This window comes from Myotis nattereri (assembly GCF_964212035.1).
Source record: "Myotis nattereri genome assembly, chromosome: 19".
Classification (NCBI taxonomy): domain Eukaryota; kingdom Metazoa; phylum Chordata; class Mammalia; order Chiroptera; family Vespertilionidae; genus Myotis; species Myotis nattereri.
Window position 1 is genome coordinate 11,261,956 of NC_138095.1, and position 17,729 is coordinate 11,279,684.

General features: G+C 52.1%; 1 protein-coding gene across 2 annotated transcripts in view; it reads right to left on the bottom strand.

Moving 5' to 3' along the window:
- CAMKK2 (calcium/calmodulin dependent protein kinase kinase 2) overlaps nt 1-17,729 on the bottom strand; it is a 42,020-nt gene that overhangs the window by 3,521 nt on the left and 20,770 nt on the right. For both annotated transcript variants that reach the window (XM_081113401.1, XM_081113400.1), the window contains exons 6-17: nt 17,461-17,512; nt 15,023-15,156; nt 14,132-14,168; nt 10,850-10,871; nt 10,620-10,708; nt 9,359-9,558; nt 8,502-8,555; nt 6,234-6,307; nt 6,047-6,134; nt 4,759-4,887; nt 2,035-2,135; nt 1,478-1,520 (exon numbers count right to left, since the gene is read on the bottom strand). In XM_081113401.1, the coding sequence (XP_080969527.1) occupies nt 1,478-1,520; nt 2,035-2,135; nt 4,759-4,887; nt 6,047-6,134; nt 6,234-6,307; nt 8,502-8,555; nt 9,359-9,558; nt 10,620-10,708; nt 10,850-10,871; nt 14,132-14,168; nt 15,023-15,156; nt 17,461-17,512 (1,023 nt within the window). The remainder of the gene's footprint in view (nt 1-1,477; nt 1,521-2,034; nt 2,136-4,758; nt 4,888-6,046; nt 6,135-6,233; nt 6,308-8,501; nt 8,556-9,358; nt 9,559-10,619; nt 10,709-10,849; nt 10,872-14,131; nt 14,169-15,022; nt 15,157-17,460; nt 17,513-17,729) is intronic.

Sequence of the window (17,729 nt, forward strand, 5' to 3'; positions counted from 1 at the left end):
TGGTCTCTCCATACAATGGAATCTCTCTCAGCCGTAGAAAGGAACGAAGCACTGACACCTGCTACACCACAGGTGAGCCGTGAAAACATGATGCTGAGTGCGAAAGTCAGACACAAAAGGCTACATACTGTGTGATTCCATTTACATAAACATGCAGAATAGGCAAATCCACAGAAGCTAAAAGTAGATTAGTGGTTGCTGGGGAACGGGAGTTGGGCGGCTACACAACTCTGTGAACACGCTAAAAACCTCTGGGCCCTGGCTGGGTAGCTCAGTTGGTTGGAGCATCGTCCCGATATGCCAAGGTTGTGGGTTCATTCCCTGGTCAGGGCACATACAAGGATAAACAATGAATGTGTAAATAAGAGGAACAATACATCGGTCTCTCTCTTTCTCTCTCTCAAACCATAAGTTAAAAAAAATTTAAAAATAGCCCAGCCAGCATGGCTCAGTGGTTGAGTGTCAACCTATGAACAAGGAGGTTACAGTTTGATTCCTGGTCAGGGCACATGCGCAGGCTCGATCCCTAGTAGGGAGTGTGCAGGAGGCAGCCAATCAATGATTCCCTCTCATCACTGATGTTTCTATCTCTCTCTCCTTCTCCCTTCCTGTCTGAAATCAATAAAAGTACATATATATATATATGTATGTATATATATATATATATATATACACACACACACACACACATATATATATACATATATATTTTTGAAATTAAACAGTAAAAATTAAAAACCATTGAAATATAATATACACTCTAAATGGGTGAATTGTATGGTATGTGAATTATATGTCAATAAAGCTGCACTTAAATCACAGAAATGGCTGCCTAGAGCTCCCAGCTGAGGCTGAGGTGGTGGGTCGGGCTCAGTGGGAAGAACTGCTACCCTGCCAGGCACTGGGGGGTGAGTGGCAGAAAAGGTGCAGGTTGTCATGTCAGTCTTACAGGGACCGACATCCTCATGTCCCAGGAGGTGCTAACACTGACGCGGGTTTACGTTCGGAAGAGGGATGGCCATACCCGCCCCGGGGGCAGAGGATCTTACACAACTTGGCAGCAGGCGGGAAAGGGGACTTACTTCCTAGGTCTTAACCATCAGAGAAAGGGGGGATGCTGGAGAGGCAGCAGGCAGAGCCACAGATACAGCATGCCTGGGCGACCCAGAGCAGGGGCAGCCACGGTGCCACTGACAGGTCCTGAGCATAGGTGGGTGCCCGGCTGGGTCGTAGGACCTGAGTGGACTCATGGGCATTCCGGGTGGAGCGCCATGCACCTGCAGCCCCAGCTCACATGCATGCCTGCCGTTGGGTCCAAGCCCCTGGTGCCCTGCTTTTCAGTCCAGAGGCCCAAGGTGAGCCTGGGCGCAGCAGGAAGGCCCGTCCGCCGCCCACCAGGGTGGGGGTGCCCGTGCTCTGCAGCTGCCCCCGCCCCCAGGCCCCGGCAGAGGCTACTGCGCAGGCAGGCAGGCTTTACCTTGGACTCAGACAGGGGCTCCCATTCCCTGGTTGGTTTTTTGCTGGAATCGCCAGAGGGGAGGGAAAAGGGAAGTGAGAAGGGACAGTTGGGATCCATGGGATGCCTGTCCCCCACCCCTGGGACACTCAGACCCCAAATCCTGCTTGGCAGAGCTGTTGCCAGGGCGATTATGAGGACACTGCTCTGCCGAGACACGTGGGGCCCCTCATGGGGGACACTGGCTTGCTCACCCGGCACAGGGCTGAATGCCCCACCAAGCACGCCTGCTTCTGGGCCACAAAAGTGCTTTATGACTGTCAAGGGCTCCCCAGTTTAAGTGAAACTCCCCTGAGAAAGGTAAAACTTCTGGGTGGGTACGCTATGAGCACAAGGAGGCCGGCTGAGCCAGGGTGGGCGAGACCACAGCCAGGCTGCTCTGGCCTCCCCAGTGTGCCCGGGTCTGTGTCTTTCCAGCTGGAACCGCTCCAGGGATGGGCCCGGGCAGAGTGGGCTGCACAGGGCTACGCTCCATTTGGCCCCAGCTACCCACCCCAGGAAGGCAGGTGGACACTCACCTGAGCAGGTTTCCGGGCGCCGACAGCGAGCGTTCCTCCCGCCGGCTGCAGTCAAACGGGTTCCCGAAGGAGCGTTTTCGAATCATGGTCTTCACCAGGATCTGAAGGGGAGAAGAGGAGGCTCAGCCACCGGGAGGTGGGAGTCCAGGTAACATCCTCCCTCATGCCGACACCCTCATCCTTCCTACCCCAGCTCCTGGGGCTTGTGGCCTGTGGGAGACGCTGGGCAGCATCCGGGATATCGCAGCCAAAGCCATCACCAATTCTGATTGGTCCACTCCCAACACCTCCCATGGCTCCCTGGCTGCCAACAAGATAAGGTCCCAACTCCTTGGTCTGATGTTCAAGTCAGCTCACAATCGAGTCTTGGCCTGCCCACCCCCCGGGACCCTGTGCTCCAGGGGAGCTGGCCTGCACCTGGTCCTGTGTCTCACCTGAGCCATCGCGGGTGTGCCCTCCTGGCTCATCGACCTGCCTCGTCTGAAAGGCCAGGCCTCTACATTCGGTGAAAGCCACCTATGACCACACCCACAAAGCCCCAACTACTGCTCTCTAGGTAAAAGGAGGCTGTACTTTTTAAAAATTAAAATATAATTCCCACAGCATCAGACTCGCCATTTTATAGGGTACAATTCCATGGTTTTTAGTAGATTCGTATCGGCACTCTATAATTTCAGAACATGTCCATCACCCCAAAGAAACCCTGCCCCCATCAGCAGTCACTCCCCACACCCCGGCCTCCCAGGCCCTGGCACACACCAATCTGCTCTGTCTCTGAACGTGTCTCTTCGGGACATTTCATGTAAAAGGAACAACACAGCATGTGACCTTTTGTGTCTGGTTTCTTTCACTCGGCATAATGTTTTTGAGGTTTATAATATGCCATATCAGTATTCCATTCCTTTGCATGGATATAAATTTTATTAATTCATCGATTGGTGGACATTTCGGCTGTTTCTCCTTTTGGCCTATTAATAATAATAATGCTGCTATGAACACGTGTCCAAGTTTTTGTGTGGACATGTTTTCCACACAAAATATTTTCATTTCTCTTGGGTGTATACCCAGGAATGAAATTCTTGGATCACATGGTAACTATGTTTAATGTTTTGAGGAACTGCCAGACTGTTTTCTGCAGTGACTGTGCCATTGTATATCCCCACCAGCAACATGCAAGGATGCCATTGTCTCAGGGGATTGCGTTTTAGGCAAAGAGACACGCCTGCCCAAGGGTTAAGCACGAAGAAAAGATCCGCAAAGTCCATTCTCCGCATGGGATCTTTCCAAGGCCCACCCTGATCATGCTGCTCCCGATTCAAATCCTGCAGGTGCTTCCCACACCTCTCAGCGCACAGCCGATCCTCCCAGGGGGCCTGCTCAACCCATCACCTGGCCCATGTCCCCCCTTCGGGACACACCTCGAGGCCCCTCAGTTACACTGTACATCTATTTGTTGACTGTGTGCCCCTACAGGATGGCAGGTGCCCTGTCGGTTTTATTCATCATGGTCCCCCTGCTCCCAGCACAGGCCTGAGAAACCACTCAAGTGCTTCCTGAACAGTCAGGGACTAGTTCAGACTCAGGGGCAGACACCTTGTCCCAAGAACATCCCAAGCCTGGAACAGAATCACCCCTGGTGGGCGCCGGGATCTGGCGCCAGCCATCTGCCCCACTATGGGCACAGGATGTGGGTGCAGTGGGTGGATGAGAAAGAGTGAGTGGGTGTGGGTGAGTTTTTAACAGTGAAGGTCATGCAGAGGCTCCAGGTGGGGGAGGAGAAGGAGGATGTGAATGGGGCTCAGGATTTGGAAGAAGCAGAGAGAAAGTGTGTGAGGAAGCAGGGGGGAGAGGTGCAAAGCTGGAGAGAAGGAGCCAGCATTTGGGCTCCTACAGGGGCAGTCACTCGAGGCCCCTCCCGGAGCCCAGGGCCCTGCCTGTCTACCGGGGCTGGTGCTGGACAAACGCAGCCCAGGGCTTTGGAGGTGGCCATGGCGGGCGGCCAGCTGGACTCTGTCACAGGACTGCTGCCTGGATCCAGGTCCCTGAGGGTCCTGGTCTCCCACCTGGAGACAGGCACCCTGATGGGTAGGGATTGGCAAGTGGGTGACTCCCAGAGTCTCCGGGGTTAAGCCTGAGGGACTCCACATTCTGGCTCCTTCTTCCTGGGTTAGGATGCAAGTGTGAGGCCATAAAAGGGGCTGGTGACTCGGGATCAAAGCCCCACCCTCCAGAGTTGGGAAGGATTTTCTGCGGCGTGTGAAGTGGCACCCCTCTGCTAGCCCGGGAGCTGTGCACACGGCAGACGTGAGATGAGCTAAGCCATTCGCTCTGGAGACTGGAGATGCACCGGGTGAGAATCCCGTCTCACAGACCTCGACTCCAGCTCCATCCCTGGCACCCGCCTGGTCCTTCTCCTGTTCCCGCCATGCTCTGAAAGCAGGATTTCCGGGAGGAGCAGTGGGATCCTGGGAGAGGGGCTACCCCTCTACGGTACATGGGGACCTGGCTGCAGATAGAACAGAAGATATGGGCACCTGGCCTGATGTGCGCCCAAGGCCCGAGGCTGGTGGCAGTGGGTCTGGGGCAGAGCCAGCCACCCCCTGACCTTCAGGCCCAGCGTCTGCTCCTCAGACGCCTGCCTGCGTCTCAGCCGGTCTTGGCAGGGTCCACCTGCGGCCCCAGTGGCTCCGTCCCTGCTCTCGGTCAGTGGTTCGTCCGCCTTACCACGGTCGCCAGGCTGGGAATGTGTTTGACTGAATTCTCGACCTCCTCTTCGGTCACCTCGACCAGCGTGCAGTTCTCGTCCTCCGATGGCAACGGCTCCGCCCCATGCCTCGTGACCCAGGGGTGCAGCTTCAACGAATGACAGGAGGGGTGAGGGCTGGCTCCCAGAGGCAGGACAGCGGAGCCAGGGAAGGGATGCACGAGGGGAGAGGCAGTGGCCGGAGGCCAGACATGCAAGAAAGCGGACAAGCCAAGCAGAGGGTTGCAGGGAGCAAGATGGTGGGAAACGTGGAAGAGACGAGGGACAGAGAATGGGAGGGAGCTACGAGGTGGGATGTGCACGGACCGGATTCTCCATCTGGCCCCAGGTCTTGGCAGAAGTGATTACAATTTGGCATCTGCCACCTGCCGTTGCCTGAGGAGCACCCATCACTCCTCAGCATCTCTTCCTGATGCCTGGAAAGCTCAGCTCAGAGCAGGCAGCATCATCCCCATTTTACAGAAGGTCAAACAGAGGCTCGCGGAGGCACAATGACCACAGACCAGCTGGAAGGGCACAATACGGAGAGGACCCAGGCAGGGGTCTGGCCCCCCACCACACACCCCTAGGGTCTCAGCCCTCATCGGTAACTTTTGGGGCTTCCCCCTCTTCAAATGCTAGTTAGCTAGGTGGGTAGGAGTTCCCGAAGCAAATTTGTAGATTTCATAACGAGCCAGATGTGTGCGTGTGGCATTGGCTGGGTGTTGGGTGTAAGTGTGTGTGTGTGTGTGTGTGTGTGTGTGTGTGTGGCGGGGGGTGGGGGGGAGGGGGGATGTCTCTCCTAACAGTGCTTTCTGGAACAGGGTGGAATTCAGCAGGCCAGGGTGGAGAGTGGGGTCAAACTGTTCACTAACTTCCTCCCACTCTCACTACAATTTCTCACAAAAGGATGGGCAAAGTCAAGGCAAGGGCCCAGGCCTTTGGCAGCCAGGGTGTGCAGCACAAAGAGGCCCCGGTCGGTCGGGTCCGGGGAGGGTGGATGCCATCAGCCGAAGCCAATCAGAGTGCTAGCTGCTCAGCTGGCAGCAGAACCCACTTACACAATCACAGCAACACAAGCCCCAGATCCTCCTCCTGCCCCCGCCTCCTGCGCATGGGAGGGCAGCGGTGCCAAGGAGGGCATGACGCTGTGGATGTGGGGCGAGGGGCCTGGCCAAGGCGGGGTCGAGCCAAACAATTCCAAGCAGCGGACGACGCAGGCCAAGCCGCTGGCACGCACTCCACAGGGCAGCAGCGGCCCCCAGGTACCTTGATCTCTGGCACCATGATCCTCGACTCGGGATTCTTATCCAACATGCGGGTGATGAGGTCCTTCAAGTCCTCAGCTATGTCGGGCCTGCGGGCGAGAGACACGTCAGAAGCTTGAGAGTCAGATACGCAGGACCACTCAGGACTCGGAGCAGGAAGTGACTCAGGACAGCCGGGCGATACTCACTGGTCTGGAAATTCCAGGGCCTGACTCTTGATCTTACTGTGTAAACACATGATCCGCTCATCCATGAACGGGCACTGCGAAGAGAGGTCGGAGCGGCCGTCAATGGCTAGCACACCTGTCCTTGTAAAGGCCGCCCTGTGCTGGCCACTCCACATGGGTCACAACAGAGAAATAAGTAGCCCAGTGGCCTGATCTAGGAAAGGACAGTTCCCCACACACTCTTCTTCACCCACCTACTAGGTGAACAATAATAATTCCAAGAACAATCCAGAAGTCGTCACAGTAACAGCAGAGATTGGCAAGGGCTTAGTCGGGGCCAGGCTTTGTACTGAAGTTTCTCAAGACCAACGTTTCATTGGCCGTTCCCTCTGCCTGGAATGTTCTCCCCACCAACACTGGGCCTGGCTTGTTCTCTCCCATCATTCCGGTGTCGAATCCAAGTGCACCTTCTCAGGGAGGCCTTCCTGAGCTCCTGTCTGAAGCAGACAGGCGCACCCACCCCCGGCCTTCTCATCATCGCGCCTCTCCCGGGCGTTTTATTACGTGTGTGTGTGTGTGTGTGTGTGTGTGTGTGTGTGTGTGTTTGTTGTCGAACTCCTGCGCTGGAACATCAGCTCCAGGAGGCCTGGCTGTTCGCCTGTCTTGCTCACTGCTGTCTCCCCACTGCCCAGGAACACCCCTGGCACAGAGTAGGCTCAATAAACACGTGTTGAATGAATGAGTACTTGAATGATTTCTGTCGATCCTCTCAGTAGCCATAAGGAATAGTAAGTATTATTCTCATTTGACGGGAGAGAAAAATAGAAACTCAGTGAGGTGCCATGTCCTGCCTGGCAAGGACAAAGCTGGGATTTGAGGCTCGACTGGGCTGATCCCGCAGCCTGTTCGTGCACCACCTGCCGGGGGACAGATCCACGCTCTCTCCCAGCGGAGGGAGGGCCTGACCCGGAAGGAGCCCGGGAAAAAGCAACCTTTATGTGAGTGCTTAGAAGGCTGGGAAAAGTCTCAGGAAGTGACCTGGTCCACTCCTGTCCTACGAAAATGTGTCCATTAAGAGCACTAACAGGAGAGAGCAGTTTGGATTACACAGGCGTATATTTGACAAGCTCATTCAATAGTGCACGTAAGATGTGTACATCTCACTGTATGTCAATTTTACCAAAAAAAAAACAACAAAAAACAAAAAAAGGGGAGGGGGTGCGGGGGGAGGAGCACTAATAAACAGTGAGCTCTACCTAATGATTGCACCCTGAAACATTTACAAGTGCAGAGATGTTGCTAACTCTGAAAATATGTAAAAAAATAAGACAGGCTGAGGATGGATAGACAGGGTGATACAGTAGCAAGATTCTTTATGGTCGAATCCAGGTGGCGGCTGCATGGGTGTTTACTGTACAATTCTTTCAACTTTGCTATGTGACTGAAACTTTCTGATCAAATGTTGGGGTAAGGGGAGGAGATTACAAACCCGTTTATGTCCTCACAGGGCCAGTTTCTTAAGTTTTCCTCAACAGGAGCACAAACCCACGAAGCGGGAACATCCATGCTTTTACGGCTCACATAATCAATCCGAACTTCAGAGTTAAAAATAGAAGCCCCTTGCCCTGGCTGGTGTGGCTCAGTTGGTTGGGCGTTGTCCTGTGCACCAAAAGGTCGCCAGTCTGGTTGCCAGTTCGATTCCCAGTCAAGGCATGTGCTCAGGGTGCAGGCCTGATCCCTGGTCAGGGTGTGTCAGGAGGCAGCTGGTCGATGTTCCTCTCTCACATTGATGTTTCTCTCTCCCCCCCCTCCCTTCCTTTCTCTCTAAAAATCAATAAAAACGTATTTTTTAAAAATAGAAGCCCCTAAATATCAATACTATAAAAAAAAAGAGCAAAATAAAAAAAGAAAGAAAAGAAAAAACAGTATTCCCTAAATTAAAAATGCCAAATGGATTTTAACTTCCACTCCAATTCTATGCCTACAACAAACAGCTTCTAGGAACGCTGTTGAGAACATCAAAGCAGTATCGGGCTCGGGAGAAAAAGTGCAGTCACTGATCAGTGGGGAGAGTACAGCAATGCTGTCCTTGCCCTAAATCCATCAATTATTTACAACCTCTAAGCGCCTCTGCCAATCCTTCTGTTTTAGAAGCTCATGTGTTCACAGATATGACTATCCTATACTAGATCATGTACATTTGGGAAGGCATCCTTTTTCATATTCAGATCTAACTGTGGAAATAAAAACCAGCCACACTCAGGAGGCAGGAAACCCCCACCCTGTTACCTGGCCGAACACAAAGCAGTAGAGTGTCACACCCATGGCCCACACATCCAAGGCCTGCAAGAAAAAAGGAGCTTCGTGTGAGGGGACAACGGTGGTCAAGGGCACCTACCACTCTGCCTGTCCAGCCTCAAGTCCTCCAGCTTTCCTTCGGGAACCACCTCTCCTGGACTCTGTCCCTGGAGGTGAGGTGGGGAAGATCCTGCCCCCAGCCTCTGGGCAGGCACATGACCCAGGACTGACCAATGAGAGCACCACTTCCCCCAGCCAGTGACTGGGTCAAGGATGGGCACATGACCCAGGACTGACCAATGAGAGCACTACTTCCCCCAGCCAGTGACTGGGCCAAGGATGGGCACATGACCCAGGACTGACCAATGAGAGCACTACTTCCCCCAGCCAGTGACTGGGTCAAGGATGGGCACATGACCCAGGACTGACCAATGAGAGCACCACTTCCCCCAGCCAGTGACTAGGTCAAGGATGGGCACATGACCCATGCTGGGCCAATCAGAGCCAATCCCAGGATTTTTGCTCGAGCTCTTCAGAACACCAACAGTCTTTCTACTGAGGTTGGCAAATGGATAGCAAGTAGCCTGGAGCTGCTGGTGGCCAACCAACCTGGGGGGGTGGGGGGGGGCAGGGGGGAACCAATTCCGGAAAACAGACCTAAGATGGAGAGATGGATCACGATTTGAATCTCTGTATCTAACCACCTCCCAAAGCCGAATGCACCCCGCTCATCTACATGATTTAACAGATTCACTGTTTCAGCCACAATGAGTTGGATTTCTTGCCACTTATAACTGAGAGGACCCGAATAAGGCAGAACTCAGCATCTCCGGCAGGTCCAAACCTACCTTCCCAGAGAAGATTTTCCGGGTCTCGGAGAGAGACTCGGGTGCCATGAAGGCAGGTGTGCCCACAGTGTTAGAGAGGAGTGCATCGCTGCCCTTGAACTCGTTGCTCACGCCGAAGTCCGCAATCTTAATGTGCCCATCTTCTCCGACCAAGAGGTTGGAAGGTTTGATGTCCCGGTGGATGATCTTCTGGTAGTGTACTGAAAGCGGGTAGACACCAGATGGGAGAGAGGGGAAAGAAAACCACATGAGTTCCACGTGGCCCACACAGCCCAGAGATGGAGACAGGCTGGACCCTCTGCTCTCCCACAGCTCTACCCCCTCCTACCCTCCCCCTCTCACAGCACTGAAAGATAAGGGGAAAAGAGGGGCTCCGATGACGTTCCCCCGTCCTCCAAAAGGAAGAGGGAAGCACCAACTGCCAATAGCAATTAGGAACTAAGTCGCCCAGTGACAGAGCATGGAGAATTTTTGTGGAGCTTGGCTCCCAGCTTCAAGAATCAAGATTTGTGACAGTTGAATGAATATATTTCCTTTTTTTCTTTATTTAAATTTTGTTTTATTGGTTAAAGTATTACAAAGAGTATTACATATGTCTCCTTTGAATGAATATATTTTCATTAACTCGACTGTCACAAATCTACACTCAACCTGCTCACCAAACCAGCAATGACGAGAGCAGGTCGAACTGAAGTGTGAACCATGAAGCAAGACTGGGGACTTGGCTAACTGCTCCTGCCCGGACGCCAGCCCACAGGGGAGGCCAATCCTATAGTCTGGAAGACCCAGCTGCATTTCTGTGGTGGGGGTGAGGAGGAGGAGGAGGATGATGACGACGATGACGACGATGACGTGGGGATAGGAGGAGCAGCTTCCTACGTTGAATGTCCAGTCTGAGGCCTAGCCCTGTGTTAACTACTTCCCTGATGAGAGACACTTTATTCCCATTTTACAGATGAGAAAACAAAGGTCCCAGGAGATAAACTGGATCCCCCTCTCAGGGTTGTTGAGCATAAGGGACAATAGAAGTAGAGCCCCTGCCAGGACACTCTTGCCATTGCTCCTGATTTTCCTGGGTGGCAGGAATAGAGTTTCTGCTGCCAGCGGCATGGCCACAGGCGGGTTCTCTGCAGCTTCCCCTGGCTCTGCATCTCAGACAATTCTGTTTCCCGCCCACCTCCTTGAGCTCTAGGAGGAAAATAAGAAACTCCCCATTTCCTGCCCAACCCTGAGAGAGGCTCCTCTCACAGGCCCTACTTACAGTACTCAATGCCTTTGATCAGATCCTGGAAGTAGAAACGGGCCTGGTCTTCAGAGAGCGGTTTGAGGGTGGGCACTTCCATCACAGGCCTGAAAGGTCGACACACGCATGAGAAGCAGAACCGACACCAGCCTTTGCTTTCTCTCATTGCAGAGCCCAGCATCACCTCGCTCCGCTTCACAAGCCCAAGAAGTTTGGGCAGCAGCCCGGCCAGGGCTGGGGACACTCACCCTTGGTTGACCAGTTCAAACACTGCAGGGAAGAGAAGGGGGAAATGGTTACATTGGAAACTGGAAATCCGTCTTCCTCGCCATCAGCCTCTCCTCCCAACCGCCCCTAAAAACACCAAGAAGCACGGAAACTAACAGTGGGATTGGAGCGAGAAACAGCCCACTAAACCAAGCAGCTCTATGTCCTCCTTTTCTGTGTTCCCATCGGGAAGCTAAGGGTCAGAGACTTCTGATGTCCTAGGATCCCAACCTGGCTGTACGTCTACCCATCAGATACCCAGAGAAAACAAAGCAGGGAGACAGGAGACAGGCGGGGTCCCAGGGATATGACTGATGCTAAACTGTGTCAGTCTAAAGCAGCGGTGCTCAACCTGTGGGTCGAGACCCCTTTGGGGGTCGAACGACCTTTTCACAGGGGTCGCCTAAGACCATCGGAAAACACATATATAATTACATATTGTTTTTGTGATTCATCACTATGCTTTAATTATATCCAATTTGTAACAATGAAATTGGGGGTCACCACAACATGAGGAACTGTATTAAAGGGTCGCGGCATTAGGAAGGTTGAGAACCACTGGTCTAAAGGGACGCAATCCCAATGTTGATTTACTTAAGCCCAAAGAATAGCCCCAGGGGTCTTAAAAACCCTAGGAATGTTTCGATTCAAGAAAGAAACTAGCATGAACAGGTTTCAACAGCCCCTCCCCAGTTCTCCAAGCTGCTGGGCTGTGTCAGGTTACAGACCAAGAACAGTTAGTAAAATTGCTCCAACTCAGCACTCTGGGCAGATGGCCCTCGGACCCTTCCTGACTCTCAATTCAAACCAGGACTTCGAGCTACCTAACAGAGCCCTTCTGAACTCACATTCACACAGGACACGCACGCACAGGCTTCATACCGTGTCAATTTCTTCCCAGCCCAGGGTATATGGAAACTGCCCCTGGCAACTACTAATCTGCATTGTCTCTACGGATTTGCCTATTCTGTACATTTCCAACATAGGGAATCCTACAACAGTGACTTTTTGCGTCTGGCTTTGTCACTCAGCACAATGTTTTCATCCATGTTGTAGCATTTATCAATACCCAGTTACTTTTCGTGGCTGCATACTATTCCATTGTGTGGACAGATGACATTGTGTTTATCCATTCATCAGTTGATGGACATTTGGGCTGCTTCTACTCTTTGGCTGGTGTGACTAATGCTGCTGTGAACATTCGTGTACAAGTATTTATATGGATAACTACTTTCAGTTCTTTGGAGTATATACCCTGGAATGGAATTACTGAGTGACGTGGTATACTTATTTTAATTTTGTTCTGCTTGGACAAACAGAACTGGGAATACGAAGCTATACTTTAGGACGTGAAAACATAGCATAGCGAGTTTCAAAATCAAGTAGGGATGGAATTGTCTGTTGTTCTAGAATCATCCTACCCACATCGGAGTCAACGTATGGAAGAAACCAAAAGGTTTTTCAAAGCTCTCCAAGGGCTGAGGTGGCCGAGGAGAAAGGGCCAAAGCCTCAGACAAAAGCAAGGCTTAAAAGTTCGACCCAGAAAAGGAACTTGCCTCCCCCAGGGCCCCTTCCTATCTTTTAAGTTCATCAACCAGCATCGAGCAAAACAGAGGTAGGGCAGCTCCGCCCTGGCTTCAGACTGTGGCTAAAAGCCTAGGCAGCAGCACTGAAGATAAAGCCACAGACAGGAGCGCGGGTCCCCCAGCTCTGGCCTTGCCTGCCTCGGTTATATAAGTCTCAACTCTCAAGAACTGCCTCATGAATTTCTGCGCCTCCCTCCCTCCCACCCAAGCACCATAAATCAGCTGGCGTGGGGGAAGCTGGCCTGCTGAAACAGGTCTATTTTCAGTCGCTCACAGTTGAACCACGCTTGCGGCTGAGCGGTGGGTGGGACGTTTCTAACCTCTAGAAATGCTGGTCATGTCTTCCACCCTTTGGGGTCTGGCCTGCAGCCGCACGACCCTTGTTGATACCTCCCTACGGGCCTCACGGGTCATCCTGGAAAGATTTCCAAAACCACTGGAATCAAATACCAAAGGTCAGCCTGGCTCCTTGTCACACCACCACCTTAACAAGTGAAAAACACCCGGCTGGTGTGGCCCAATGGTTGAGCATCAACCCAGGAACCAGGAGCTCAGGGTTCCATTCCCAGTCAGGGCACACGCCCAGCTGTGAGCTCGATGGCCAGGTTGCAGGCTCGATCCCCAATGTGGGGCGTGCAGGAGGCAGCCGGTCAACGATTCTCTCTCATCATTGATGTTTCTCTCTCTCTCTCTCTCCCCCTCTACCTTCCTCTCTGAAATCAATAAAAAAATTTTTTTTAAAGTGAAAAACCCTATGGGCACCACTCTCATGAATGCCTACCCAAGCCAAACATTATCTGGACATGTGACCTGTCAATCACCTACTCAGGGGCCCAAGAGCCTGCTGTTCAGTTTTCAACTAGTCCTGCCCGTTTCCTTCATCAGCCTTTACACTGAGAGCTGCCCAAGGTCCTCACCATTTTTTTAAAAATTAGGCTTCTCAAGACACGCCCAAGTCCTTCCATTTCCACGTGCAGGGCCCAGGCTCTCTGTGCCCTTCCCCCCAAGGCTCCAAATGCCCCACCACGGTCTCCCACACCCTTCACCCTCACGCCCACCTATTCTCTCTGGTTCACTCTGCCCCGGCCACATTTTTGTTCAAACACACAAAGCTCCCACCAGCCTTGGTGCCTGCTGTTCCCTCTTCCTGGAATGCTCTTCCCCAGATGTAACAGGGCCGTACCCTTGACAATCAGGTGCTTCCTGGTTAGCTCCTATCTGAAGTGGGCCCTCCATCTTTCTCTCCATCACCCTATTTAACCTTCTTCAGAGCATCTGTGTGAAGCTGATTATCTAGCTTATTTAGGTGTTGACTGTCATCCCCAACTAGAATGTCAGCTTTCTAAGAGTAGGACCTCATCTTTCCTCCTCACCACGGCATCCTCAGTGCCTAGAATAGTACCCAGCAGATAGTAGTTGCTCAATAAACATTTGCAAGTGAACGAATAGGACACGCAGATAAAGAAAGTCCCAGCAAGAACTCCCTGCCACCTCTTGCTTCAAAGCAGGGGCGTGGCTTTCTGTGGGGCTCGCTGTGGGGCCCAGCTGAAATGGGAAAGGAGAAGCTGTCCTTGGAGGGAGATGGCAGGGGCAGGGGCTGCCTCAAGAGTATGCCACGGCTTTGGCAGCCACAGCTGCCTGAGCAAGGGTGGCAGAAGGCAAGGGCTCAAGTCTTACCCATGTACAGATGGTCCTCATTGGGGTCATCCAGGACCTGTTGGCACAGCCACATGGAACAGGTGGAGACAGGAGCAGGGAGAGGAAGAGAGAAGAAAGATATGAATGGGGAGGAAGCAGCATCCAACACAACCACAAAGGTCCAAACTCTCAAGGGTCTAAAACACCCAGAAAGGTTTCAAAAAGGAGGGGGCAAATTCCTCCCTGAGAAATGTCTCAGGTTGAATAAGAACCCCACCTGTCTCCTGGGAGACAACTAAATGGGTCCTCAAGGTGAAAATTCAAATCCCGTCCCCCTTCTCCCCAACCCCAGCAGGACATGATGCCTCCCAGCCTGGACAGGCCACAGCACTTTCTCTCTCTCCCCTTCTCTCATGGCCTCTGCTTCCATCTGATCACTATTTCCACCTTTTCAGAAACCGCATGACACATGATATCACCACAGGTTGAAAGTAGCAGATACCAGAATCCAGTCATCTTCTCTTAAGCCAGACATTAACTACAACAAAAATTTGCAAACATGTAAAACTATGCCCGGCCCATGTGGCTCAATGGTTGAGTGTCAACCTATGAGCCAGGAGATCATGGTTGGATTCCTGGTCAGGGCACAAGCCCGGGTTGTGTGCTTGATCCCTAGTAGGGGGTGCACAGGAGACAGACAATCAATGGTTCTCATCATTGATGTTTCTATCTCTAGTTCCCTCTCCCTTCCTCTCTGAAATCAATAAAGGTATTTTTTTTTAAGTAAAAGGATGCCTCTCTTCTAATTACTACTCAGTCCTGCAATGAGCTGTCAGAGGCCCGTGGCTCTCCCTGTAAATACCGGTGTGGCATCTGGGTAATAACAGAACCAGACCTCCTAGGTGTCTGTCTCCCCCCGCCCCACCTCACCTCCACCAGCTTCACCACGTTGGGGTGGTCCAGCTTCTTGAGGATGGCAATTTCCTGGTACACCTGCTCAATGGGGCCCCTGGGCTGGATGCAGCCCCCTGGGGCTGGCCGGGTGCCTCGGGGCGGGGGGCGACCTGGAGAAGACACAAACCATCTTAGGGACGGGACTGGAGTGACTGATGCCACCAGGGGCTTCACACAGCCTCCTCGTCGTCTGTTTCTTCTGCTGCTGAAAATCAGCAAGGCTGGGAGCACGGTCCTGTTGCTCAGCCTTCTGTGAATCCCCTCCTTCCCATCCCAGGCTCCAGAGAGAGTCAGGAGTCCACGGAGGGATGGAGAGGAGAAGGCTGGGGTCTGGCTTGGCAATCTCACCGTATCAGGGTGAGTCAATCCCTGCTCCTCTCTCTGGGACTCAAACACATTACCCCTCATCTCCTTAACTCTTGAAACACCAGAGATAGCAAATGAAGTCAGAAATAGGAAAAGATGGAAGAGCCGATGAGACAAAAAAAAAGATGATGCCACGTGCTCGCCTTGGCAGCACATATACTAAAATTGGAATGATACAGAGAAGATTAGCATAGCCCCTGTGCAAGGATGGCATGCAAATTCGTGAAGCGTTCCATATTTTTTTAGGAAAAAATATAAAAAAAAGATGATGCCATAGTTCAGTGCTTGGCCCTGTGGTGACTGACAGTCAAAAGGCCACAATGCTGGAAAGAGGCATGGTTAAAACTCATAATGTTGCACACCCTATGTAAGCCAGCATCGACGCGTGAGTCAGAGAACTAGACCTGGACGTGACCGTGTTTGGAAAAGTGAAAGCAAGGTACAGGTGTCAGAAGTGGGGTGTGAAGGGGAGCTCGAAGGGAAAGGGAGGGAGGGCACTAACAAATTCCCCTTGCAAAGCAAGGAGTCAGGAAGCACTGGCTACACCTGTTGGAACAGGAGCGAAGTGACTAATGTAGGTAACAAGAGAGGAGCTAAACATTACATTGGCTGGTTGGGGAAGGGAGGTTAGGAAAGGACTTCAGAGGAAGTCAGAGGTAGATGGCAAAAACGGATACATCGGCCCTGGCCGGTGGTTCAGTGGTTATAGCTTCGGCCTGAGCACCAAAGGGTCTCGGGTTCAATTCCCAGTCAAGGGCATGTACCTGGATTGAAGGTTCTGTCCTTGGGCCAGTCAGCGTGTGTGCGGGAGGCAACCAACCAATCTCTCTCTCTCTCTCCCCTCCCCCCACTCCCTCCCTTCTATTCTCTCTAAAAAAAAAAAACAATAGAAACTATATCCCCAGGTGAGGATTAACAACAACAAAAAAGGATAAATCAAGAAGTAATGGCACAAGATATTATCTGACTTAGAGTTCAGAGGAGCAGGATAGACCAGGGTCCTGTGATAGGATGAGGTTTGTGTTTTCTCTTATCTACGTTCTCTTTGTGGCCCACGCTGACAGTCTGCCCAGCAATGCTGGGGGGTAGCAGCCTGATACACTCACATGCGGCTCTGTCATCTGACCACAGGCCGCCATTACCAGCTCCTCAAAGAGCGAGAAGTGGGCTGCCTGAGGGAGGCGGAGGCATACAGCAAGAATCGCTGTTCTCCACGATACACCCTCCTGTACTTTTCCGGTAGATCTATAGTTCCAATACTTCATGGTACTTAAATTTTTTTAGTTCACCATTTCAAAACCTGTAAATCAATGGTTTTTAGTACATTCGTGAGGTTGTGCAACCATCACCACCATCTAATCCAGAACATTTTCATACCCCCTTCTCCACCCCCGCAATCCCATACCTATTAGCAGTCTTCCCCGAATCCCCTTACACCCAACCCCAGGAAACCAGCAATCTGCTTTCTCCGTGGATGTGCCTATTCTGGACATTTCATAGAAGTAGAATCACAAGCCACGTGGCCTTTTTGTGTCTGGCTTCTTTCACTCGGCGTCATGTTTTCAAGGTCATCTGTGTGACCGTATGAATCGTGCTTATTTCTTTTGACGGCTGAGTAGTATTTCATTGGCTAGACCACCTTTCGTTTACCCATTCATCTGTTGACAGACATTTGGGTTGTTTCCACTTTCTGGCTATTACAAATAGTGCTTCTATGGACATTCACGTGCAAGCTTTGGTGGGAACGTGCGTTTTCATTCTCTTGGGTGGATGCCTAGACATGGAACTGCTGGCTCAGATGGGAACTCCATGTTTAACTTTTTGAGGAAATGACAAACTTTTCCTCTAATGGATTTTTTTGACTTTGTAACCTACATTACGTTAAATACTTTTTATTAATGAAAATGAATTTCAAAACCTCAGTAGGAGGCCCAGCGCTGTCTTTGGGGTGTCCGCCCAGTGCACCCTCTTGTAGGGGACACCATTCAGTGGGACCGTCTCTGTGTTGCCCCAGCCCCTGCACCTAGAGAAAGGCCCCCCAGACTCACGTGGAAAGCCGGCCTGTCGGATCAGCTTCTTTTTGGATAGCACCTTCATCGCCTGTGGGAGAAAAGACCCCGCGACCTGATGAAAGCGCACAGGAGAGTGGCGGGGAGAGTCCCCTCCTCGCTAGGCTTGCCCAAGCTCTTGGCTCCCTGGCTGTTTGGGGACAATGTTGTGACCCAAGGGGGTCAAGCAGCAGCAGGTTCTGTGGAGGGTGGCCTCCCAGGGTCCCTCCAGCCCTGAGGGTGCTTCCAGGGCTCCAGGCCAGCTTCCC